General features: G+C 38.0%; 1 protein-coding gene across 1 annotated transcript in view; it reads left to right on the top strand.

The window, feature by feature from the left end:
* Nucleotides 1-26,113, top strand: part of LOC120627826 (RNA-binding protein 24-like) — a 55,804-nt gene that overhangs the window by 7,036 nt on the left and 22,655 nt on the right. The window contains exon 2 of the mRNA XM_039895894.1: nt 5,013-5,139. Within this exon, the coding sequence (XP_039751828.1) occupies nt 5,013-5,139 (127 nt within the window). The remainder of the gene's footprint in view (nt 1-5,012; nt 5,140-26,113) is intronic.

Here is a 26,113-nt window from a genome sequence, read left to right as displayed (position 1 = left end):
AAATAATTTTTCGAAGTTTAGTGGACATTCTACGTGTTACATGCGCGAACGTCTCCCCTGCTCTGTGCGATGGATGCTACTACCAAGCATGCAGGTTTCCTCGCGATGTTTTCCTTCACCGTTGAAGCAAGTGATATTTTAAAAACGCACATAATTTTGAAAAGTTAGAGGTGCGAAAGTGAAGTCGTAGTCCTACCCACTCGGCTATCACCGCTAGTAGGGAGGTATAAATATACAATATTTACAATTTTATAAAGTTCTTGGGGACTCGGTCCTAGGGCATCGTGATCAGCAGTAACAATATGTTTGCCTCTAGACCAACGAGGCGTTGCAACGTTGACATTATTTTATCACGCGAGGTTAAAATATGCACGCGGTTATCAGCCGGAAAACAAAAGGAGTTTACTGGGTTACTAATCGCATAACAGATAGGTAACTTTCTCCTTTTAGCTTACTAATTGTTTTGAGCGGGAGTTCCATTTTATAATGTAGTTAGTTGGTTTAAATACAGAGTTACAAGAGTAGTTAGTTATAGAAACCCAGTGCAGCAGTTAACCAATAAAAGAAGGAAAACTTACAAAATTATATAAGCGTCTGTTCAATCGTCAAAGCAAGCGAAATAATTATTAAATTAATATATCGAAAATTCGAAAGAAACGAATCCGACATTCGCAGTGTTAAAGCAAATAGTTCAAAGTTTTCATAAAACTTTATGTTTGTATTATTTTTGGTTATATTGAAATAAATTTTGATACTGAAATATCAATCAAAAAGAACGAAAGAGGTCGCCTATTTCACAGAACAAATAAAACCTGCGAACTGGTCGATAAGATGCCTTATCGGTGCCATACCTAACTCCAATTTGGACGCGTTGCTAAACATTGTATACCCATACAATTTATTAAAACCATTGAACCTTAGAAACTCTTGTAATAAGGACGTTTTTTGTTGGCCATTACCAAAACTTATTTGGCCCACTGTATTGATACCGATTGCATTTACCCATTGCTTTTAAGTTTTAATTATAATACGGTTTCCCTTTGTATTAACATACAATGTCTGTAAAATTGAAATCTTATTGTCTGTACTGTACCACTATAGGCCATTTATAATTAAAGGAACTTACCCGTTATAGACTGGGGAGCGCTCTATTGGTAAAACGATACATCCGAAACTGTTGCTCGCAGAATGTTTGTTTTCCGAATTATAATGTTCGAGCGTTTGTTTGATCGCGAGCACAACAGATTGGAAGTACGTACAGACGATTTCTTCTCGTGCTCAAGAAAAAGTAGAAGAGCTTTTTGTGACAGCTCGTCCGGGGAAGTACGCTTATTTCTGCCGCAAAATAGCATTGTTGCAATGCTGTGTTCCGGTTTAAAGCGCGTGGTTGCCGGTGTAATAACGGGCACATGAGGCTTAACACCTACGCCTCAGGTTGATTGACAACCGTTAGTGGTGAAGGCGTGTTCTTACACGCCCAATCCAAACGTCAGCGATCCTAATAGGAGACGGCCCAGACACGTCCTTGACGACCCCGACTACGACATAACGACGGACAACGCTCTTTATGCTAGGGCCTTAGGGCTACACACCGATGACATTACAACCACAACACAGCGACTTCGCCGGCGAAGACTAGGTCCCCGATATCTTACTTCACCCGGACGTGGGTTTAATCCACGGTCACGGGGACGTACGGACTAATCACCGTCCGATCAGTCCTCCAAATTCCGACGTCCGCCTAAGCCGGTCCGCAGGAGACGCCCCTAGGTAGACGTCACCCCGATGTTCCTCGAGCCCTGAGGCTCAAAACCCTTCATCAGGCGACGCTTCGCGCTTGCCCCGACCCACCGATGATGCTGTTGAAACCCGTAAGGTTCACAGCTAATAACATTTCGAATCCACACACACACAAACGTTGATTGACTCAGGGTGAAACTTTGCACTTATGCTGCAAGTGTTCGTGAGTGTTCCTTGCACGCTCTTCGAGGTGTAGCTCTAATTATTAGCGATGGTGGTCCACTTACATTAGGTATCTAATAATCTGCTTGGTCCTTCAATTGTTACTATAAAAAAAAATGCGCATGCGCCGGCGCTTGTATTGTTCGCAGGCAGTAAGTACGTGTACGACTTTCGCGACCACAAATTTAATGAATCGATTAGGTTTACTAGATAAACGATTCATTAAAGTAGTGCTCGCGAAAGGGTTTTTGGTTCGCAAATGAATGCTCAGTTCGTGGAAGAATGTGCAAGCGTTCGCTTAGTTCGCAAGCAAAAAGAACACGAAGCGAGTTCCAATATTTGTACCCGCTTATTAATGCTTGGTTGGCAAATAAATGTATCATTCGGGACGAATGAGCAACAGTTTATTCCTCAATATAACAGTTTTGTGAGAACATAAAAATGAGTTTCAAATTTTTGGTCCGCGAATGAATTTGTTTGCGTGACAAACGCTTGTGGAACGAATGTTGGCAACAAGGAGTTTGCGATGCGAACGCTCCCGCTGAGTAGTTCAGTACCATCCATATGTTAAGTTCTATCATAATAATTATATGATTTAATACGAAGGGCATATTAGTGTGAATATCTTTAGTGCAAATACAAATTACTACCTATCGATCCTGTCGTCGATATTTTATAGATAGGATACCTTTGCTCGTTTAACTGTTTTCAATTGGTTTGAAGAAAACCCGCTGAAGTTTATAATACGCAATGCGCGTAACTATATTATATACTCGTACGTAATGAGGTTTTGCTAAATTTGGACCCCCAAAGTACAAAGTTTACTAGGGCATTACTGTTAATAGGTTAACCATTAGCACTAGGTGTCTTTGTCCATTTCTACTTTAATATGGGCAGAGGCCAATTGGGGAATATACCCAAGTCCAGTAGCGTGCATAGAGGGTATACACAGGGTATGCAGATGATATAAAATGAAGAAAATCTAAGAGTATGAGTTATAAATACTTAAGGGTATGCTTTTTATAACTCTTACATGCCCTTTAGATTTTATAACTCGTACTGGGGATTATCTACATTTTATATCATCTGCATACCCTGTGCATACCCTCTATGCACGCCACTACCCAAGTCCCAACTCTGGGACTCATTAGGTTGATGACATGTGTCTGGGGCTGAAATAATGTATATTTCTTCCTCCTACTGCATCGAGGTGTTGGGTGGAATTCCAGAATCATTGCAGCTATTGAGTTTTCTGTTAATAAATTGCCATTATCACAAGAATATTTTAGTAACAGAAGCAGTAGTAATGAATATTGTATCTTAACACACTATATCTTATTAACATAATCCACTCTAACTGCAAGATGCCTCGTTATATCCAAAGGGATCATTAATTATCTTGATGTTGATGATTGTTAATGTGGAAGACGGAAAGACATGTGTCTGGGACCTCAAATAATAGGCTGTATAAGTTTGTCTAACTATATCGATATCCTGGGTGGAATTCCAGACTATTTATTAGGTTGTTCTGTTAAGAGATTCCTAGTATCAATCCAAGAAACGAAGTTAGAAACTTGGCGTAGTCCAAGCCTGCCTTGGAAAACAAAAGTCTTCGGCCTCGGTTGGTAATAATTGTTATCAATAATAAAAATCGTTATAGTCTGCCTGATTGGCAAGTGCGAAAATTTTTGTATTGTGGTTTGCACAGTCTTAGGACAAACCCTGCTAAAAAGGGAGTTTTAAAAGCACTATTTCAAATGGTGTAGCATATTTATCCTTTAAAAGATATATGATATTTTGAAGTTCTTGTCGCTGTTCAAATACGAATCCGGTTAATTATTTTTGTAGCATAAAAAATAAATTCTTTCGGAAATAATGGCGATTACGATTTTTTACGCAGACCATGGATGAAATAAGTAACTTTTCGAGGAAAAGGTAAAAAACATTCCACATCCATTACAAAGGCAAATGACATACATTTACATAATAATAGGTAGCAGACCGTTGCATTGTCACTAAAAATATGTAAATTAAAATTATCCAACAAAGTATGAAATGTATAGTTATTTTTTATCCTAGTAATTACGAATACATAAGACCTTCGATATCCGAAGGTCGCTCTGATGTTTCATTGATTTGTGAATATGTATGTGGTCGGTTCCAATGTTACATATTCTGACCAAATACGGATGAGCTTTGGTGTTTAACATAAAGTCGTTATTGTTGTTTGTATTGTCCGTTGTACGTTGGGTCATCTAGAGCTGGCCTCTATAGCACTGAGGTAGCGACCTGTGGGGCACACATGCATTACAATTGGTAATCGGACGACGTCATTCCACATTATTATTTACGAAAGTTTCACGGAATATTTTACAATGCAACACGATTGAGGAATAGATTAATATTTGATTCAACTAGTTGTTCGATGCGGTTTTGCCCGCGTTACGGCCCTTAGTTAGGGTCATAAAGTTTGAACAATTATAGCTTAAAACGATGGTCACGCTGCTACAAATTTGATGAATCGGTATTTGATTATTGCCGTCAAGCTGTCCCTGAACTCCTCATGTATTTCCCCATAGGTTGCGATAGAGTCATATGCCCACCCTGGAAATCCCGCATAAATTGTATGAACTCTCTTAAAAAATGTATGACGGCCAAGATACAGAAAAACGGACAAAAATCAGTAGGTACCAATTATAGATGCCCCCTAAATCAGAAGTTGGGTAAGCCCATGGATAGGGGCAGCTGAAGTTTTGACCGATTTTACGTACATAAGTTTGACGACACTGACGTTTCTTATTCCTTTGATTAAAATTTTAAAATTTGTGTCAATTAAAACAACGAACGTATATTATTCTGGTGGTTTAAAAAAATATTAACTTTATAATTTATACTGATAGTTCCTATAAGTTAGGTAAAAACAAACAAAATATGACATTTAATTTACGATTACCTATCCTAGAATTCATCAAAAATTGCAAAAATCGAATCTTAAGTCATGTTACGATTTAAAAAAATAATAATAATATATTTTAAATTATTTCTTGCAGGTAATAATGGGAGACAGAGCAGCAGCGGAGCGGGCGTGTAAGGACCCTAATCCTATCATCGATGGCAGGAAAGCAAACGTAAATCTGGCCATCTTAGGAGCAAAACCAAGAGGAAATCTAGCGCCCGGTAAGTCAGCCCTTTACTAAGAATTTGTGAATTCGTACTATTTTTGTCTGATCAGTGTCAGTGTTTTTATACCCGTGACGTCATTTTTCTGTGTTCTAAATTTCTAACAGATTAGGAAAATCTAGATTATTTTCGTTTTAATGTTTTCCAGTTTTTTATACTTAACACAGAGCGGTGCCCAAGTTGTTGATGATAAGAATATTGTGACAGAAAATCAGACAAATACCTGTCAATAATTAACAACGACTTCAGTCCGTACCGCATTACCAGCAGAAGCTGGTTTTTTATTGGATATTTGCTAATAAGTACCTACCAAATTTTGGAAAAATATTTTTTAGTTCTGAATTCAAATTTGGAACTAGAGTTTCAACTCCGATACCATATTTTCAAAGATTTATATTGTACTACAAATATCACATAAACAAGGCTCAGCTGTTTCTAAACGCTTGTAAAAGCACTCTTTTTTGCTTAACGTTCACATGAAACCTTTTTTTTAAATATTGGATTTCGTTCAACCAGTCGTCGCGTCGCGTCTCCGACAAAAAATGCCGCTTTGCGTGTGACAATACGCGCTGAGGGGGTCATTGTTACATGACATGTGATAATAAGAAATTAAATGTTTTAGTAGGTTGTGAAACGCTTATCGGTGTTCCGTATTCCAGAACTTACGATATTTTCTTATTATACCAAAGAGACGTTTATCGTGTTTCTATTATTCGATCTGTTGCCCGATTCAGTATCTTCTCCAACTATACAAGACACATAAGACAACTTTTCAATAGTTTTGCATAGGAAAACCAGATCACTACTGGTTCAAGAAATGTACTTAACTGAAAATCTGCCTAGCGTCTACATGACCCAGCCATGTTGATCTGGAAGCTAAAAATTTCAAAAGTTAGTCTTGTTCGTATGTTCTGAGGCTACCGAGGCTAGTTAGCTTTTGTGAGATTGCAGACATAGGATAACTGTTATTTTTTTCAAATAAACAATTTTTCTTTATTTCTTTCTATATTTGCCGCTGGATGTATGTTTTGGACTTAAGCCATTCCTCATGATCGCTAGATATTTTTGCGTTTAAAAGTCAAGGTTTTTAATGGTCTTAATATATTTCATGAATTACATTCATTTGTGAATTCAATTAAAATACGATATTTATAGATTTACTAAAGTCCTTTGGCAGTGAAGTTCATTTATGACGGCCAATTGATAAGGCGATCCAATAAGACGGTTATATCAATGCTTCCTCACTTCCCGCGATATTAATGCCAATTTGGCAATCATCCAGACAAAACTAGTCTAGACTCGCATTACAGAAGAACAAACATTTAACGTATAGTTTATAATAATAACAAACACATCAACAACACTGATCGGATCTTCCAAAAGTCTTACCGAATGCCACCTTTTTTCTACTTTCACATAAAGTTTTGCATGCTCGCAAACGTGGCGTTATTTTTGAGTTGCGAAACACTAGCGTCAACGCAAAATGGACCTAAACAACTAATTTTAACGTTGCAAATTCGGTTTACCTGTTTTTTATTATTTTATAAACCTTATGAACGAATTTGAGCTTTGGAAAGTAGGTATATGAATTCTATTTTACTTTGACGTTACAGAGTACATCTTTTCATAGGGTTACAATCACCACGTTTCTTAATTCTTTATCTTTACATACACAAAGCATAAAACAAAGAGATATTTTTAGTTACAAACAACATATTTTGATGCAGTTTTCAGTAATGGATAGTATATTTTAAGAGACAGGGTTTATATGCAGTATATATATGCATTTTATAGTCATATTAGCGGGCGAGGGTCGCTAGTATGTATAATATACGAGTAAGTTTAAAAATCGAATTACGTATTAACTAACGGTACAAAAAACCATAGGTATATATTTTTTGGTAAAATACGAATAACTGATATAAAGATAATGAGATAATAGGGCTATCGAACGGTGATAATATTTTATTTAACGGTTTATCTCTCGAGTGCGAAGGTTTACTCATTTCAGTTGATGACAGCAGTGGGCATCGATATAAATCTATTGAAGTCGTTGGCAGTGGGTCATTCACAAATCAAATAATTTATATCTTTTTGCATTCAGGGCCTTACTACTGTCCCTTATTTTTTAATTATTTATTTGTTTCAGGCAGCTAGACCCATTTAAAAAACACATAAAATACTACATACACGATACAATGAGATATATATATACTTAAATTTTGTAACAGAATTATAATTTATATTTTTAAGATATATTGAAGATAACACTGTTGTAAGCGCAGGCCCTTGACATAGAAATAAGTTTCTGTTTTTCTATCGCATTTCTTATAGTTGCTAACTTAATGTGGGGTAAAAATAATGAGTAGGTACAAAAAAACTAAACTAACAGTATCTGTTTGACAGCTGATTGACGCAGTGGGCAGCGATTCTGCTTTCTGAGTGGCTGTGGGTTCGATTCCTACGACTGGAAAATGTTTGTGTCACAGAATTAAGAACATACGGAACCGCGATTAAGCGACTTAGTTTTCCGAGGCGATGTTGTTTAGAAACCGATCAAGGGTTATGACTACCATACTCCCTGACAGGTTAGCCTGCTTCTATCTTAGACTGCATCATCACTTACCTCCAGGTGAGTCAAGGGCTAAACTATAGTAAAAAAATGCTGCTAAATGGAATGAAGTGACTAACCGCTGTTGTGTTCGAAAAACACTACTAAAGAGGTGTTGTTGATTGTGTGTACACGGTTTCTGTATGATCTTAAATCTGTGGTTTGTATAATGAACATGAATGTTTTTTAGTGTCTTGGGTTTTCTGTATAAAATAAGTAAAATATTCATCATCCATCTTAGTACCAATAACACTTTAAGATGGCGATGTGTGTATTGTCTTAGTATATTTATTTATTTATACAAAGTTTAGCGACCATAATTTTTTTAATATATTCATTTATTACGTATTCTTGAAAAATCGACGCGCCGACGTATAAACCAACAGTTGGCCCATAAATCGAAACGTTACCAACATTTCACCGCAAACGCAACACAAGGGTTGCGTGCATAGTCCAATCAATTAGCGAGCCTCCTACTTGCTTCCGGTTCCGAGCGTTTAGGGACTTCCGGAGGGGATTGTTCCGCTAATCATGGCAACACGTTAACCCGGCGAAGACAGGCTTACACGACAAATCATAAAATCGTATTGCTACTGCAAACTTACCCATTGTTTTATAGCATTCCAAACTTGCGTATGTTTTAATTTCCTGACCGAAGGAAATAACGGATGGACCGATTTATAAGCTATTACCTACATAGACATATCAGCAGTTATCTTGTACACTTGTACAAAGGGTACTGGCCACTGAGAGGGTAAGGTTCCAGGGGTACTCTTAACAATTAAAAAAAGAAAGTTAGAATATTTTGGTCATGTGATGCGGAACACCAAAAAGTATGAACTTCTTCAGCTTATCGTACAAGGTAAAGTGGCAGGCAGAAGAAGGCCTGGCCGAAGAAGACAATGGTTTGGAAAGAGCACCATTATTTAGAGCAGCGGTGTCCAAGGTAGAGATAGCCCTAATGATTGCCAACCTTCGTAAACAGACGGCACCCTGAGAAGAAGAAGGATTTAATAGTATTTGGAACAGATACAATGGCAGTTAAAATATGGCAAGGGTGACACTGCAATAGTAAAACTGCATGTAACACCGCCCAAATTTAAAAAAAAGATCAACAAACAGTATAACCTTGTACCAGCGTAGTATAAAAAAATTGTGTTTTATATATTTTGTGTATGCATATATAATATACTAGCTGTTGCCCGCGACTTCGTCTGCGTTTGATTTTGTTTTTAAAGTATTCAGTATCGCTAAGCCTTAAATGAGTATAGTAGTATATATATAACATGCGACTGTCAATTTATTATAGACAAATAATTTGCAATAAAATAAAATTGCGACTATAATTAAAGACCTAAGCTATCCTATCTCTTAAGTTGGACCAGACTGCTCACGGTGTGTCAATTTAATTTAAAATCGGTTAAGTAGTTTAGGAGTCCATCGCGGACAAACATCGTGACAGGAGATTTATATATATTAAGATTACATTGAATTCAGCGCAATTATTAAGAAAAAAAATTGATTTTCCTACAATGATACTGTTTAATGTTTTAATGATAAAAATCATTGGATACTCTTAATACTGTCAATAGGTAATTTCCTGTGTGCGAGAGGGATAGAAGGGTTAAAGCTTGAAGTATTGCCATTGATCGTCGGTAGGGCACATAAACAAATAAAAAAACTCTCGTAAGGCAACGTCACTTTAAAGTTACATCATTCACTCAATTAAGACCTGTTCTTTAAACAGCCTAAATACAAATGTATTTATTTGCGATTCTTAGTATAAGAAAGGTACCTATACAATATACTTACATTTTTTTGTTGTCATAAAAACATGACAACAAAAAAAATCTTTGGACTTTACAACACTATTGTAACTCGTGTTGTTAAGTAAGTCAACGTCACCTAAGGATGCTCTGGTCAGACCAGCGACGTCGGTGTGGGGTTTTGAAAATATTAAAAAAAAACAACTAAACCACACAGATTTGTCTAGTTATCGCGTGTAACCTATAGCAAAGTTAAGCTAATATATTCTTCCGCAAAGTAACTCCGTTTCTTTTAAGGATCTGTTCATAAAGCTTACATCTCTCAATCGTTTACTAACGCCTAATGATATACGAGTACATAATCAATCTGAACCATAATCTTGAGATGGCAGATTGAATAGAGTAGTGCTATCCTTTTCGTTATCATCGCTGCTTTTTTATTTTTTCTAAATACTAATCAACCATTACGTACTTAAGGTATTTATTTTACAGTGAAGAAAACATTGAACATGTGCTATACAAGTTCGAAAGAAAACTATTAAGTACAGAAAATGATTTACTCACTCTGTTTTGCAAGTATACAATAGCAGCCATATAAAATGAGGTGCGACATGCGACTACAAGACAATCTTGTTACACCTACTGCAAATAGAACTGAAACGTTTCTTTATAAATACGGAGGTTTTTTTTTTAAATATAAATAGCGGCGATTTGACGACCTCCCTGGCTTGTAAAATAGAAACACAATATCGTTACTTGTCTGCAGCGTAAATCTAACGAATACCAACAATCGTTGCATACGGTACCCAAATCATTGATTAAAATATTAATTCGATGCCTGTCCACACGAGTTCAGTTTTAACTTGAAAACGAACACCGATTACGCCAGCAAACACAAACCTTTGTCCTTTTCATATTAGCTTGATGGCAACTGAATGTACGGAATGGAACAATAGCCGTAACCTTTGCAGGTATGACATGCACAATATAGGCACTTCCTGTTGTTATTGAATCGTAATTCATACTTGCAGTTGATAACAGCATTCTAAAACACCAGGGCGGTAAGTGCGCAAACACAAATGTTTACGACGTCGCGGAAGATTGAAGATTCATAATTTGCTAGTGCACGGTAGAAAAACTATGGGATTACGGATGGTTAAAAGAATACCATGCATCCAGATGGTATGGATGAAATTTTTATGAGGCTTTAGGTTCGCTCCAAGAACAGGCATGGTGGTAACAATGAAAATAAATCACAAGAACACTTCATTAATCTAGAATCATATCGAACCTTAGAAATGAATGAATTTTTAAGACGCATCGCAAGGACTTGCGAATTGATTGGCGTCGCGCGTTTTTGCGATGTTGTCTTGTTGACGCTCTGTTTATTCATCTGTGAAAAATTTTTAAAACTCGATTTTCGACAAAGAAACTTTTCCGATTAGCATTGATATTTAACCTAAAAAGCTGGTAGAAAACGATCATGGTTACCTTGAAAATAAGACGCTTTGCCGCACCAATCTGTATCACAGCAATTCGCGCAGCAGTTTACTGCGTTTCGAATTAGCATCGCACCGACTCGCAGTTTTTTGTTTGCGCCCTAAAACTTGTAGAAAATTAAAAAACAGCACACAAAACTTGAAGGTTTTAAGCAACGCAAGATTGTCTGTCTTATACTTGCCGTTATTCTAGAAGATATAATATTTGGGGTTGTTTGGGCAACTATTTGATCTAGTTTCTGATCTCTCACTGTTTTACCATTGAACTGCAGGACATCGTTCACCGAATCTTCAACATTATGTTCCATACCTGCCATTCTACCTTATACCTTATACTACTAACGCGCTTTGCTTCTTCGTTGCTTATAGTACATCACAACAAAGATCTGGAATACCCAACCGGTTTCCGTTTTCGTGAAGAGAAGAAGTATAGACTAAATCGTAATTTTATCCGAGGAGTTCTGATATTATGTATTGAAAATTGACTCGCATTCACTATCAAGATTTGCTACGTTTTCTATCAGAGAGCCCACGAACGACGACGTTAAACACAGAGTCGCTGTGGCTGAATACGGTCGTGATGATAATGATGACCTAATTCAAGAGTGAGTAGGCATCTTCTAAGCGAAAATGCTCAAACTTAGGGCTGCATCGTCATTTACCATCGTGCAGTCTAAAATAAAATTGATACTCCCATTTTTGTTTAAAAAAATAATCAACTAGTAAGATAAGGTAGCATGTTTGTGTTTGTAATTGTAACGTTATCTTACTAACCGAAAACATTATCGGAATCAATTTGCTACCTACAGATTATACGCAGATAATAATGTGTTTCGGTAGCGATTATGATTACAATATATTAGGCTTCAAGTAATTACTTATGAGCGACTAAAGAATCTCTTTAACTGATACTACTTTCATTCGACCAGGGTCTTATGAAAATTACTTTCGAGTTATAAGCGTAAAAAACAAGAAATTTCAACAACCATAAAAAAACAACTTTACCTCTACTTCTACTTCTTATAAATACAAAAACTTACGACAATTCGTTGCTCTTTCGGCGCGTGAAAGAGCCAAGCCAAGAAAGTATACTTTCGTATTTTTAGCATCAGTAAGGATTCTTCTAACTTTACGTCTAACGTAGTTAGTAACTCGTGTATTTCGCGGAGGTTGCAGTTAGGTTATTGTTCGTCGCAAACGCATGCCCGTTGCGAGAGGGGGGGGGATTATGGTACAATGGGTGCGAGCGCGCATGACGGGCCACCTGGCCATGGCGTGGCGTACCGGTCCCGCCATATGCCCTTCCCCCGTAATGCACCGTGCTGTACTTAGGGTTGCCATAATATATAACTACTTTTTTACGGACTGATCGATTTTCAAACTCATAATCATACTTTTCTTGTTTATTGCTAAATGAAGGAAATGTTATACTTTTAAACTATTTATTAAGCTTCTATTCTTGCTGCTACCCTTATGTAACAAACTTCAGTTAGTGTACAAGTATCGGACATTATGAGTCTGTTGAGGTTACTTGTCCGATATCAGGTGGCCGTGTTAACGAAACCACCCGGCCCGTTCAATCTATTTATATGCAACTGAAGACATGACTATACGGTGATATACCTTTGCCTTTTCCCGACGAGAAAATAAAGAAAAATAAATGTATTTAAAGAAAATGTCATTTAATAAATCAAGATAAGGTCCTGTATCTGTGATCACGATAGTGTCCTAAGCATTTTATAGAGCTTCTATTCTCTCTGCTACCCCTATGTAACGAACTTTAGGGTATCACTAACGGACATTGGGGCTCTTTGGTAAGGCTACTTACCGCCCGATATCTGTTTGCCCTATTAAAAAACTGGCGGTTATATCTATACATATGCAAATTACCACAGACAATAGACTTAAAATCGATTTATTTCACTGAGATATTTTACTATACAAAATTGTCGTGAGTCGTTTACTGAATTTTAAAAACAGGTTTTAAGGTATTATCTGATAAGTAATTTAACATAATTATTCTTTTTATATTCAACTATTTATAAAATTTTTGTGTATTTGCTAACTGCATCGTAACAACGGAATAATTTACTAAGGAATTTTTAGCAGTGATACCGCTTTAGTTTTTTTTTAGCTTGCGTATGTGATGAATAAAATGATTTTTATGTATCGTAAAATATTATTGCTAAAGTTATATTGTTTGCACAACCATTTTGTACGGATAGCTGTTGTCCCATGGACACGATAACCTTCCTTCAAATCAAGAGTGAATAGGCATCTTCTAGGTAAGTGCGGTGTGCCGTCATCATTTATCATGAGTGCATCGGAGCGCTAGTCTATAGAAATATATTTAAAAAAAATTGCACTGATTGCCTGTGATATGCTTTTATCCGTTGAGGAGTTCAGTCGTCTTCAAATATCATCAATTTCTAATACCAAGTAAATGGTATCAACTATACGGTAAACATTTTAAACAGTCATGATGACAGTAATAAAGGATAGGAAAGATATTGAAATTAAATAATACATTGATAATATTATTAATTATATATATTAATAATGTATTATGAAAAACGTATTTTCATTTAAATTCTAAGTGAGATTGGTGTTTATTTTCAATTAATAGAACTGCAAAATGACCCGCCATGACAGTTGAAACTCCAAATTCAAAATTATGACGCGTGAACTACGAACATCTCTGCGTTGCTAAGTTCTTTGTTATCTATACTAAAATCAATAATCTTAAACTTAAACATTGACTTACCTACTAAAGCTCTAATTTGCCCGACGTTACGAGTGGAAACAAATCCTTTAATTGCTGCGATATTTTTTGAATATAGTAGATACTTCCGAACAGGGCAATTTTTCAAAATTAGTCATCATGCCTATTGTGAAAATCATTGGAATTTTTTGAGATTGCACAAAGATATGGTGTAACAACGCTAAAAAGAAATTCACGGCGACAATACGAATCAAATTTTTGAGTGGGTTGAAAAAAACAGGTCATTGTATGTATTTTAGGAAATAATTGATGGGTATAAAATGGATATGTAAATAGGCTTGAATAAAGGAATTTCAGAATGAAAGCAGCTAATGATCTATTAAAACCCGTTTAGAATCCAATAAATCGGTAATAGATAATGGATCTATAAAAAACTTCCTGAGGAAATAATTTCGGCCTTTGTACTTGATTGATATCGGGATGATTGTAAAATAAACGCATTAGTTAACTATCGTACCACCGAGAACCCGTGTTTAGTCTATAGCTGTTTGTCTTGAGAGATTAAGGTTTACGAGGCAGTACATAATGTGTGTTTATTCTTCATAAATACATCGGGCAGAACAAACTCTGTTGTGCGTTCCCAAAATACGTTAAACATTTGTTCCCACCCTGTTAGGGCTACTCAGAACTCCTGTACTCCTGGTCGAGCACAAAAGGATAAAGATCTTTTCAATGGAGATGTATGTCCGTTATTGGGCCGGTTTTTTAGAAAAGGTGTTGTCACGAGGTGTAACTGGTCGGCAACCGTTACCGTTGTAGCATCCGGCGTTTACAAAGCGATTTAGATTTGTACATACCTGAAGATCTTTGAATTGATTTGCAATTATAACGAGATATTTTTTATTGCAAACCCGCATTCGTGCAGCGTGGTAGGTCTGACGTTCCATACATTCCCCACCTACCTACGAGAGGGGAGTTCTGTGACTATTAGAGTGAGAAATGTATAAGCCTTATCAATGGAATTGGTATACCTTTTGGTTGGGATGTGCTACAGTTAATAAACAGCAAAGCAGAAGGAAAAGGTGTAGGTCACAAGTCCAGCTGATCGGTTACCGAGCATCCGACTTTGACAAAGCGTTTGGATTTTTATACAAACCTTGAGACCCTTGTATTGATTTGCAATTATAACTAGCTATTTTTTACTGCCACTAGAGCCTTGTGGAGGTCCGAAAATATATTTTTTTTTTTTTTTTTTTTTAAAGTATATAGACAAGTGCTTGACTGCAATCACACCTGATGGTAAATGATGATGCAGCCTAAGATGTAGCGCGCTTGCCTAGAAGATGCCTATTCACTCTTGATTTGAAGGTACCCAGATTATAGGTATCAGGGAAGACGGAAGATGGGAGGGCATTCCAGGCCTTTGCGGTGCGGATCAGAAAGGAAGAAGCAAAACGCTTCGTACGTGTTGATGGTATTTCAACCACGTAACGGTGCAGATTCTTTCGGTGCCTCGCAGTTCGATGGTAGAAAGGAGATGGTTTGACCAAATCGAATAGCTCCTGAGCACACTCTCCGAAATGTATCTTGTAGAAAACAGCCAGACAAGCAACCTTGCGCCGGTGTTCAAGGCTTTGAAGTCTACTGACTACAAGGTCGTTGCCAATGAGTCTCCTAGCACGACGATCCACCGAATCCAAAGCATCGAGCTGGTACTTGGCAGAGCCATCCCATAAATGGCTGCAGTACTCCATGCACGACCGAACCTGAGCTTGGTACAGGGTTAGAAGCTGTTCTGGCGTGAAGTAGCGCTTAACTTTGTTGAGGATGCCAAGTTTTTTGCCAGCAGTTTTAGCTTTGGACTCGATGCATTGTCCAAAGCTTAGATTGGACGAAATGCTGATACCTAGGAGCTCAATACTATTCGTGATTGGCACAGATACATTTCGGAAAGTCGGAGTTAGGGGAAACGGACTCCGTTTGGCGGAAAACAAACACGCTTGGGTTTTGGAAGCATTAAACTGTACCAGATTAGTGTCACCCCAATCGGACACCTCGCTTAAGGCCAGATTAACGCGTTCCACCAAGGCCTCTCTGAGCACAAGAGTTTCGTCTCCACTAGCTCGTGGACTGGACATGTATCTAACCGTCACAGTGCTGTCATCTGCATACCCAAAGATGCCGGGTTTTAACAGATCATTTATATGCAGCAGGAAGAGCGTAGCGGAAAGAACCGATCCCTGAGGGACACCAGCGTTGATGGCCATTAGGTCAGACGAGGACCCATCGACGACAACCCGAAAAAATCGTCCACTCAAGAAATCAGCGATCCAGTTGCAAAAACTAATGGGTAACCCGTAGGCTGGAAGCTTGTGCAGAAGACTTTCATGCCAGACACGGTCAAAAGCTTTCGATACATCGAGTGAAACGGCGAGCGCTTCACCGTGCTTATCCATGGCTTCACCCCAGATGTGCGTGGCATACACTAAAAGATCCCCTGTTGACCGATTTCGTCGAAAACCGTACTGACGGTCTGACAGGAGTTCGTTGTTTTCTAGGTATGCCAGAAGTCTGTTATTAAGTACACGCTCCAGACTTTTACATAATAAAGAGGTGATAGCAATTGGTCTGTAGTTAGATGGGTCGGCACGGCTACCCTTTTTTGGAACAGGTTGCACGTTGGCAATCTTCCAAGCTTTCGGGACCTGAGTGGTTTTAAGGGAGAGGCGGTATAAACGTGTTAGAATAGGAGACAATTCGGGAGCACAGGTTTTAAGAACCACTGCTGGAATTCCGTCTGGACCACTGGCTTTATTCACATCCAGATTGCGGAGCACTTTTAAAACCTCACACTGTCGAATGCGTATCTCTGGCATGACAGAGTCACAAAAAGGTATGGTTGGTGGTGAGGCACTTCCTGAATCTAGCTGTGAATTAGCTGCAAACAGAGATCCTAAGAGGTTAGCTTTATCCGTTGCAGTAAAAGCCAGAGACCCGTCAGGTTTCAAAAGGGGTGGCAGCGAAGGACGGCAAAAATTCGTTTCGATGGACTTCGAAAGGGACCAAAAAGCTTTACTACCACGTGGATAAGAAGCTAATTTTGCCCCGATACGTATGGTGCGACTAAAACGAGCTCTTTTTAGTACCTTCTTGTAGGACTTGGCGGCTAAGTTAAAAGCTCTCTTCTTGGCGGTGATATCCGGAGCTTTTTTTGAACGGGCTTCAGCCCACGCTGCAAACGCTGTATCTTTATGCGCCTCGGCTTGGGCACACTCAGCGTTATACCACCGTGGAACCCTGCCATCGAGTGATACGTCAGCGAATGGAATAAAGTATTCCATGGCTTGCATTATGACCTCCGATAAAGCTTTTTCACTGCTCGACGGATCATTAGACGAGAAGCATACTTGCCGCCAAGGAAAAGATGCAAAAAAATGCCGCATCTCGTCCCAATCTGCTGACTTGTATCGCCACACCCGTCTGATTCCAGTAGAACCGGAGTCCAGGGGGTGATAGTTTGACACTGACCTAACCAAACAGTGATCAGAAGTGCCCAAGGGAGCTCTAACTGATACTGAAAAACGGTCTGGGTCGGTAGTCAGCAGAAGGTCTAGGCAATTAGGTGTGTGGCCGTCAATATCAGGTACCCGTGTTGCCTCTTGGACTAGCTGAGAGAGATCTAGCGATAAGGCAAATTTAAGCGCCTCTCTCCCGGCGTGGTCGGTGTTCTGGTATGGGAATAGCCAGTCCTGGTGGTGAGCGTTAAAGTCACCCAGAAAAACCATTTGGGCAGTCGGATACCGACGCTGTACGGTGTCAGCCGTTTCACTGAGATACTGAAACATCCGCGTCGTCTCCTGGTCACCACTATGTGAACGATAAGTACAGGCGTAAACAATCTGATCCGTACCTGTATCCAATAGACACCACATGATTGAGAAGTTGGGTACCTCCAAGTTACGGAGACGCCGGCAACAGACGTCATTACGTGCGAACATACAGACCCCGGCACGAGGTTTAAAATTATGCTCAAGTGAATACCCTGGGTACTGAAGATACGCTACATCAGTTGGAACCCCAATTTGTGTCTCCGTAAGAAAAAGTAAATGCGGCCTCTCAGTCTCCAGATGATGGTGGACTGCACAGAGATTAGAGTGTATTCCTCTTATATTTGAGAAATGCACTTTTAAGGAGAGGAGGTGCAACCGCTGTGTATACTTACTTTTCTTCATTTTGCGTGTCATTTGATGTAAAGGGTGAATAGGAAAAGGGATGGCAGTTGTACGAGGCGCGACGTTTGTAGACTCCTCAATCCACGAAGAATATACTGCTTATCTAACAATACAGTGCAAGTCAAATAAGCATAGTTTAAGGCGATGCCGTAAACAATTCTCTCTTAGGGTTTTTCTTAGCAATTTGTTGTCTATTTCATTTAAGCATGGTATATAATCGTAATAAGGGAAGGTTTTTGTGTCCTGAAAACTTTGGTTATTCCGTTTGCGCGGGGTTGTTACTGAAGCGAGGATATCTCGTATTAGAAGAGATCTGCAAGTGTAGGTAGTGTGTAGGTAATGTGTGCGGGATAAGGCCGATGAATATAATAAGAATTCCTTTATTTGCTGGAATATTGTTTTTCTTTGCGTATATGTTGCGTTATTAAGAATATAATCAGAATATTTTAATAATTAAATATGTTGTACATTTGGTCTTACGAATATTATGTGTGTCTCCGTAACATTTATCTAATTAAATAGTCTGCAAAATGCTATATACATACTTATGAAGGTGCCATACTACATACCCGTATCTGCCTTAGCGCCAAAATAAATAAGCACTAATCCGTGATCGTCTCGGTTTGTTTACGTTTTCTTCAAAACCGGGTATAATGACGTTGTGTTCGGATTTGTGAATTTACTTGTACAATACAAATTTAACAAAGATAATATACAACAATAGATACACCATATTAATGCGTTAAGTTTAATAATAATAACAATAATTCTATTAAGACTTTTCTATCAAAGTTTAATGTTTACAATTTTGTCAATACTGATTGTTTACACTAAAATAATTAATACTATACCGTCTATGAAATCTACTCCCGTAGTTAATTAATTAATCTAATTCAAATTCCTCAGGTCAAATTTCAAATACTGAACAATACCTATCCTTATCGACTGAATAGTGTACGAAAAGGATAGCAATACTCAATTTAATCGTCGATCTGGAGATTGATTTTATTAATTTCAGGCATTATTAAGTTCATAGATAACACAGAAACCCATGTCTGTATAGTTGTTATGTTATATAATAGTTGGTTTCTACGTGTTCTTCAAATACGGGTATAATAACTTTGTGTGTTCGGGTCTTTGAATTTGTTATACAATAAAATGTATATAGTTATGTATTACAGATGGATATAATGGTATTGTAATATCGATATTTTAATTGAATCTACGTAATACGATTTCGATTTACCTACATGTAATCAGTAGCTTCAGTATAATCTCTTAATTTTGTAGTCATATTGTATATGGGTCCCAGACCTGCAATCTAATGATTTATTTTAATGATCCCGTTAACGACCGAACACTTACACGTTAGTTGAAATCTGTCATATACGGAGGCAAAGAATTATGAACACACAGAACCCTCATTCAGCCATAATTGTATGCTATGCAAAACAGAGAAAAGCCCTGCACGCGTTTACTTCACACACGCGGCATGTTGCTAGCTCACAAACTTTTCCCATTTCCCCCATTTTATGGTACAAGTTTAGAACATAAGGGCTAAAATAAATACCACTAAAGTGGAGTGGTTTTGGATGATTCAATATTAGTCGTGTACACGGTTTCTTATCATCATCATATCAGCCCATTACCCGGCACAAGGCACAGGTGTCCTCCCACAATGAGAAGGGGTTAAGGCCGTACTCCAGCACGCTGGCCCAGTGCGGTAACATACGGTTTCTATATGTTCTTCATTCGGTGTATGGTGATCAAGCGCCCAGGAACGATGTCGGCTTGGCAAAACCATTGTCGTTCCACGAACCTCCTTCTTCAGTAACTTGTTGTAAACTGCTAACCAGTTGGACTCTATCGTCTTCATACTTTACGTTGAGTTTACAATGAGCGCTGTCAAATTACCTTTGCGTTTTACGTGAATTTGTCTGGTACCCAACAAAAAAGTAAACACTACGAGGCAGGTCTCTTGCTATTACCACGACTTATCCATATGGCTTATTTATTTTTCATTCAGTTCAATTCTGTCCTATACAATTTTTATAATAAACTTATGTTTGTACCGACTCGTAATTATTCCCAAGACACTTGTGGATTCTATTGTGTTTTATATTTGTTTAGCTGATTTATATCGCTGTGTCATTATATTTATACAAATGTTTGTGTGGGTGAATATTTGACATGATACAAGTCCATAAAGTAAATTACGAATACCGATTTTTTTTATATAAATATATTCTTTCCAAAATCTACTTACTCAATAAAATGTACGCACATTGTATTCAATGTGTTTTGTTTCCTCGCATAATATTAGCCTTGTTATATTCGTTATAACATCATTTTATAGCCAAAGGAACTGCAAAGTATAAATAAATTAGTCAAAATGTAGTTAGTGGTTTTATATTTTTACTAGTGTGTGTGTGGTTCAGTGTGTGTAAGTGTTTTAAACACACTTGGAGGAAATATCTTGATAAATTTATATCATTTGACATCTCGGCGGCAGTCCACAAAAAGTTACGTGGAGGGGGGGGAGGGGACTCGCTGTAAAAAAACTATGAACTATATGTAACTGCGCTAAATCATAAGCCAGTTAAAATCATAAATAACTGTTCCGTATTTCTGTAATTCCGTGGTCTCGTAAAATACAATGCGGCACGAAATTTCGTTAAACCATCGTGTAACTAGCCATGCAACTATTACTGATCACTGGTATACATAGTGCCAAGTATGAGATTTTCTACTTACTTTGTCTTATTCGCTCGCGTGAAAGTTATAACGATTTATTAACGCCATCTAGTGGCAGTACTGTTTCCCAGTATTGTAAATAGATGGCGCTCCTACGTTACCATAAACACCGATATAACTTTCTCGCCATCAAATAAGTAAACGTGGGTAGCAAACCTCACACTTGGCTCTTATCATACTGGAATTGTTTCTGATGCGTACATTGATGTTTCAGTAACAAGAATAATTTTTAATTTAATAATTTCTTATATATTATTTTAATCAATTTTAATATTATGTTAGTAGTTTATTGGCCATATTGGCTACTGGTTGGCAGTCTTCGCCTGAAATCACTAATAAAAAGACTTCTGCAAACTGATACCTGCTTCTATTCAATATTGTGCGTATAATATATAAAAAAATAGTAATCAAAAGTAAACCCAGTTTCAGTAAAATACTTTGTATTAAGAACCGTGGGCGATTTTAACTCAGCCGTCGACGTCGGATATGAAAACATTGTTAAAGTTTTATTATATATGAGTGTTGATGAGGGCCGAGCGAGGCACTTGTCCAAACAGGCCGTGCGACACGTTGAATTATTAAGCGCAGTCGAGCTCCGAAATAATCGATTAACACCTGTCAAAGAAATTATGAAGAAGCCCGAAATGTTCGTGTTTAGGCTTCGGTGAGCGCTGTAGTTTTACTCTGGAGGTCCCGGGTTCGATTCCCGGCAGGGGCAATTAGGGAATTTATACTTTCTGAATTTTCTCAGGTTGGGCTAGCTACCCGTCCCTATACGAGTCTCCCTGCTGTATGAGGGGGGGTCAAGCTGTCCTGATCACCTCCTCCTTAGCTTAGTAGCCCTGGCAATCAGTTGGGGTTGTTGGTAGACGTCTGGGAAGTGTACAACGGGTTCCCCGGACGTCCAATAAATCCAACGAGAGGGGCATGCCGTGGTGGTTTTTAGTTCGGGTAAACGAGTCCCACATAACTTCTGTCCTGCCCAAAAGGACAGAGGTAGCCATAAAGCTATTCCACCACGACAAAAAAAAAAAAAAGGTCTGGTGGGAGGCTTCGGCTGTCGCTAGTTACCACCGGCAAAGAAGCAGCGAAGCGATTCAGCGTTCCGTTACGATTCCGCGTAGAAACTGATTAGGGGATTGTATGTGAGAGTGCAAGTGAGATTGCATTTCAGAGCTAAGATGGAGTGAATTTAATAAAAATACGTCTTAAAATTTTTGTTACAACATCGCCCTAACCGACGTTTCTAAATGGATTCAGCACGTGACGCGTGACGCCACGATTTCCATGTCCTTCCATAAGTTTCAGTGACGTCTGTAAAAGTTTGGCTTACATCAATGTAACGTTGGACTTCATGCAGCACCGGGGCTGATTTCCATTGTTTACGTTTTTGTAGTTTTTTATAGCATATATATATTCATCATCATCATCATCACTTCAACCGATTGAAGTCCACTGCTGGACAAAGGTCATTTGTAGAGAGTTCCAAAATCCACGGGCCGCTTGTTTCCAGCGGCTCCCAGCGACTCGTTTGATGTCGTCTGTCCACCTCGTTGGGGGCCGACCAACGCTGCGTTTACCTGTTCTATATATAATATATAGTATATTTAATATATATATTTTATATAGTAATAGCTGTTGCCCGCGACTTCGTCTGCGTTTGATTTTGTTATTTGATGTGGCATTCAATTTAGTTGTAGTTCTAAATAAAATTAATGTATTCAGTATCGCTAAGCCTTAAATGACGGGTTTGCTACCGTCCACTGAGGAGTTCTGTCCTCTATCTCCAATCACATTCATCAGATCTATTATCTACTTTTATTTAGTACTAGTAGTATTTATTTAAATCGGTTATCATTTGACGGCGTTATGGAGTAAAATCGTCAAACACTTTCATCCCCTCTCCTAAAGGAATAGAGCTTAATGTCGGGATATAAAGTATCCTATACTACTTCTAACACTTCCAAGAATATGTGTACAAATTTTCATGACGATCGGTTAAGTAGTTTTTGCGTGAAAACGTAACAAACAAACATACATTGACATTAAATTATTAGTGCCTTGTGCTTTGTGTACTGCTAATAGTGTATTCTACTTCTATTTTTATGTTTCTTTTTTTTCTTGTATAATTCTTAACGTGGTGTTATAATAACAAAGGATTGCGCTTTTTGTATCAACAATTTTAGCAACAATATTTTTAAAGTCGCAAAATCAAAACTACTAGTATTTTAACTAGTAATGGTAGGAATAAGAAGCGGTGGTTATGACTTCGACTTCTTTTAGTCTTCCGGGGGCCGAATTCAAATCCCAGCATCGCACCACTTACTCTACTTTATTCTAAATTATGTGCGTTTCAAGTAATAAATTCAAAGTCCAAGTCAAAAATATATCTATTCAAGTAGGCCTATAGGTGGCACTTTAGATGCGTACATAACATGAGAATTACAAGGTTGTGTGATGATGGCGATAACCATATTCGTATACTTAAAGCTAAAGCTTTAGGGTTCCAAACGCGTCCTAGTCTAAGAAGAAGCCCACAACAAACTTAGCCGGGCGATTTTTTTTTTTATAATTTAATTTTTAATTGAAATATCACTTGCTTAAACGGTGAAGGACAAACATCGTAAGGAAACCTGTATGCCTTAGAGTACTCCATAATGTTCTTAAAGGCGTGTAAAGTGCACAAATCCGCAATGGGCCAGCGTGGTGGACGGTGACCCAGTGACGTGCATGATATAAATGAAGAAAATCTCCAGTACGAGTTATAAAAAACTTAAGGCCAAAAAAAACTTTGTGAGATTTACAAAAAGCCTACACTTAAGTATACAAAACTAGTACTGGAGATTTTATATCATCTGCATACCCCTAAGTACGCCACTGCTGTTTCTTAAACCCTTCTTTTTGTGGGAGGAGATCCGTTGCCTGTAGTGGGCCGGTAATGGGTTGTTACGATGATATTTACAACCCAAACCACAGGCAACGGGTCAACACCCGACGCGTTCCCTGCATATGGCACAATACCCGACGCGTGACGCTACTTAGCGGCGCGGGCGAATTATTTCTGAATTTCAGTCGCGTGGCGACGCGTTGTGTGCTGTCAGAAACTTTAAAGTTGTATACCAACCCGTCCTGTCGAATTTATTCTCGCCAAAGATCTGGGAGAGAGGTTTAGCTGCGCCATGTATTTACAACTTAATTATAAGAAAATACCGGTAAATTAAAAAGCGAAAATAAAAAATTAAATGCAATGAAAAATAAAAGTACAATAAGCGGCTTTATCGCTAAAAAGCGATCTCTGCCAGGCAATCCAACAAAGGAAAGAGAAAAAAATAAAAACTTATAAAAATAAAGTTAGGGTTAGGTTGAACACAAGAAGAATATGATATCAACAAATATTAAATATAACCAAATAAAAATATAATATAAAATAGTATGTATATTTCAGGCTTCATCCTACACATTTTTGAATTTGTGTCTCTTACCTGTCGTTTTTTCCGTTGCATCCGGTTTGAAATCACAACGATTCTAATGAAGTTTCACTTCAAAAATAAAAAAAAATATTAAAAGACCGGTTAACTTAATTATAATTAAAGATCATTTCTATCTTAGTTTAATCAATGTCATTAGATAGTTACAGAATACAGACTCATAATATCCATAGAACTGTACTGTAGCAACTACACACACTAAAGTGCCATCCGTGTGCCTACTTGGATAAAGAAATATTTGACTTTGCCGTACGAGCAGGTGCAGTGGCGTGCATGGGGTATGCGTAAAGAAGGAAGATGGCATGAAATGGAAAAACCCTTCTCCTCTATGAGACTTGCCAGAATGTTAGGGTAGGCAGTGCTTTCGCGCTTGTATGGAGTGCCCGGCACTAAGATTAACGCACAGCTGCAGCCACAGATAGGTATGTACGATTACTGTTTCTGGCATCCTATGGTGATATAAGTTCATGACAGATCTTATCTTTGCTAGTAAACAACTTTTGAAACACCAAATTCGTAAGCCTTTTTGTGAAAACAGAAATTCGTTCACGAGCAATTTGCGGCGTGCAACATCAAACAAGTAAAAACAGCGAACCGCTAAACTAATGTGCGAAATTGAAACGCCGAAGTCATCAGTGATTAATGAAGAGTTCAGTTTGTTCGTTCGCGTAGGGGTGCCCGCCCTGCACTAAGCGCCGAGTCCGCATCGCGTGCGCCGCTCGCCCTTCGCTTGTGTGCATTACTTATGCATGTCTCCCCGCTGTCCTGTCATGCCACTATTTTTATTTGGTTCGGGACGCCATAGTGTTGAGTATAATATGCTGAGTGGGGCACGATCCCGCAACTCACAACCTCATTGCGAAATCTTGGCTCTTTTTTATAGTCAGTTGGCGTTATTAGAGAATAAATGACTCGTCGATCGAGTCTTATATTTTGCTTTTACTTTTTAATAGTCTTTTAGACCTTCAGACCCTTTTTTTGAGCCTGTTAACGTTTTCACAGGAACACTGATACTCCAGGCAGTCCTATATTTTTATACTGAATGGTTTTACCCTCAAAACAATGAATATACTGATGCATTATTTTAAATACATAGTTTTCCGCTGTCCTGTAATGACACTATAGTGTTGAGTATAATATGCTGAGTGGGCACGATCTCGCAACTCACAACCTTATTGCGAAATCTAGGCTCTTTTTTCATACTGGATGGTTTTTAAAAACAATTAAAGTAGCGGTGCATTTCTTTTGATAGTTCGCAGCTTTTATCCCATTTTTTTTATTTGGTTCGGCATACTAAAGTTTTGAGTATAATATGCTGAGTAGCACGATCTCACAACTCACAACCTCATTGCGATATCTTGACCCTTTTTCTGAGCCTGTTAACGCTTTCACGTTCATTTTATATTTTTATACTGTATAATTTTACCCTAAGAGCAATAAATATACTGGTGTATAAATGAACTGGTTCCTTTAAATACATAGTTTTCCGCTGTTCTGTCATGCCACTATTTTGATTTGCTTTATAATATAGTGTTGAGTATAATATGTATGCTGAGTAGGATATGATTTTGCCTTTTATTGGTGTACAATCGTTTTGAGGACACAATTAATTCGTAAATAGGTGGTACTCTCTCGGCGGCTTATAGCTACATTTGAATAAAACCAATGAAATGAATGAATGAATCAATACACTTCTATTGTACACCATATAAAAATACAGGAAAAATTATAAAAAACTAGTTTCCACGATGTATACAATTAGGCGGCCTTATCTCTACATAGCGGACAATAATGTGTTACTTCGGAGAGGTTATACTTCCTTCTTGTCTTGCGCCGTGTTTGTAGCTGGATAGCTCAAATGAATGTGTCAAATAGTGACATTTTACAGCTCTCCATTGC

Source organism: Pararge aegeria, chromosome 2, assembly GCF_905163445.1.
Source record: "Pararge aegeria chromosome 2, ilParAegt1.1, whole genome shotgun sequence".
NCBI classification, from domain to species: domain Eukaryota; kingdom Metazoa; phylum Arthropoda; class Insecta; order Lepidoptera; family Nymphalidae; genus Pararge; species Pararge aegeria.
This window is presented reverse-complemented; position numbering and strand designations above follow the sequence as displayed.